This window comes from Uranotaenia lowii, chromosome 3 (genome assembly GCF_029784155.1).
Source record: "Uranotaenia lowii strain MFRU-FL chromosome 3, ASM2978415v1, whole genome shotgun sequence".
Classification (NCBI taxonomy): Eukaryota; Metazoa; Arthropoda; class Insecta; order Diptera; family Culicidae; genus Uranotaenia; species Uranotaenia lowii.
In genome coordinates, this window is record NC_073693.1 from 15,404,013 (window position 1) to 15,406,074 (window position 2,062).

Below are 2,062 nucleotides of genomic sequence, written 5' to 3' on the forward strand. Positions count from 1 at the left end.
TGTCAAAAATGTAAAAATTCTCAAAAATGACAAAAATGTCATAAATATTTAAAAAAAAATTCATACCAAAAGTTGATAGCAGTTCTCCCAAAAACGTTTATTCATCCATTAGGAACTTTTGTATTTTTTTTTAATTTATCTATAGAATTACTGGATTATTGGATAAGAGTAGTGCATGTGTTAATATTTTTAAAGACTCAGTTAGTTCTCACGTAAATACTTAGATATTTTCGTCGTATGTATATTGAATGTATTTCGCTGAAAGTACTACTGATTGTACAGCTCCCTCCAAAATTCCACCATCGTCTCGTCAAATCCGTATCCCAACATCATTCCCGGAGGACGCCTCGAATCCGATCCGGAGCCCAAAAACTCCATTACCCGGCACTCATGATCGGCACACCTCATGGTATCGTCGACTCTGTAACGAACATTTGCTTTGTAGATTCGAACGTATTCACCCTTAGAAGAACATACCCATCGTAAGCGAATCTGACGAAGTAGTTCACCAACATTCGGGCCATTGAGGCTTCCGGTGATTCCGGTTTGAAATCTTGAAACAAAGTCTTCGGTCGGAACAGGTACGTCAGCTCGTCTCCATGACAAACTCCAAAGTCGTAGTCGATTCCGCTGTACAGCTGTGAATATGAATGGTTAGCTCGAAACGCAAAATAGTACAACGAGATCGGGGTCTTAGATCCGTTTTGCAAGGCTGCATGCTGTTCGATCGCCAAGGCAAGGGGATACATCGTCATGGCTTCGGAGAAGAGCTGGAATAATTGGTGGGATAATACATTTTCATTGTAAAAATGTTTGGGAATCTAGTTACATCTTCAATCCTTCGAAAATTATTCGCATCAAGCCACAAGCTGGAAGAGCCTCCAGGGAAAAATCGATCCCTCAGCATCCGGTGCGTCTTTGCTGTATCTTTAGCGCCAACCAATCGTGGGAAGATAAAGTTGGAGAATTCGTTGAGTTGTTCAAGCAAGGTGAAGTTCGTTAGGATTCCCAGCGATACAAGAGCACCCTCATTTTGAACGTAGCCGGTCATCCAGGGTATCTTCGCGTAATCACCTCTAGACCACAACTCGCGTGGATCTTCACTAATGAACGATTCGTTGCGGATGAACGTCTCAACAACAGGTCGATATCGAGTCAATGGAAACACATGCCAAAACTTCATAATGTCGATGCTTCTGCAAAGCTCTTGGGCATCAACAGCCCGAAGAGCTCGAACAAGTTCTTCCGACGAAAGGTTACGAGCCGCAGCTATTCCAAGGGCTTCCGCTTGATCGCGAGCTATTTCGAGGGGATTTTCCTCAGGCTGATTCCAGAACGCAACTGCATTTCCACTCATGCTGATTGCTCGAGAAAATAGTCCCCTACTCAGAGAACTCATCATATGCATTTGAACTGCAGCACCCCCAGCGTTTTGACCGATGAGAGTTACCAGACCAGGATCGCCCCCGAAACGATTGATGTTCCTGTTGACCCACCGTAGAACTGCAACTTGATCTTTCAATCCAAAATTTCCGGGAGCCGCACGATCACCCGTTGAAAGGAACCCAAACACCCCTAACCTATACTGCATCACCACCAAGATCACCTCCCCTGTGTTCATCAACCGTTCCGGACCATATTCACCCATCGAGGCCGATCCTCCGAAGTAACCACCTCCATGAATGTAAACAAGCACAGCCAGGGGTCTCTCGGGATTTTTCCTCTCTTCCGGTACAAACACATTCATATAGAGACAATCTTCCTGACCCTCAACGGGTTGATTCGGATAGAGATCATTCTTCTGTACACATCTACACCTTTCATAAGTGGCATTATATTCCCCACTCCACGGATTCACAGGCTCCGGATTCCGGAACCTCAACTCCCCCACCGGTGCCTTAGCGTACGGAATTCCCAGAAACGCTTGAAACTTTTTTCCCCCAAGATCCTCAAGCAGTTTTCCCCTCAAACAGCCATCGGTGACACAAACCAAGGGACCAACATCCTCCTGCTGGCCAGCACTGCCGGAGATCCAAAAAACCAGAAGCACTCCGAGGAGCAT

The 2,062-nt window shown here is 45.4% G+C and overlaps 1 protein-coding gene across 1 annotated transcript; it reads right to left on the bottom strand.

Moving 5' to 3' along the window:
- Nucleotides 1-266: 266 nt before the first annotated feature.
- On the bottom strand, nt 267-2,062 carry LOC129751998 (juvenile hormone esterase-like). Its single transcript, XM_055747789.1, has 3 exons — nt 830-2,062; nt 478-770; nt 267-421 (listed from the first exon to the last, which is right to left on the bottom strand). Exons 1-3 carry the CDS (start codon nt 2,060-2,062, stop codon nt 268-270), a joined length of 1,680 nt encoding a protein of 559 aa, XP_055603764.1. The 3' UTR covers nt 267.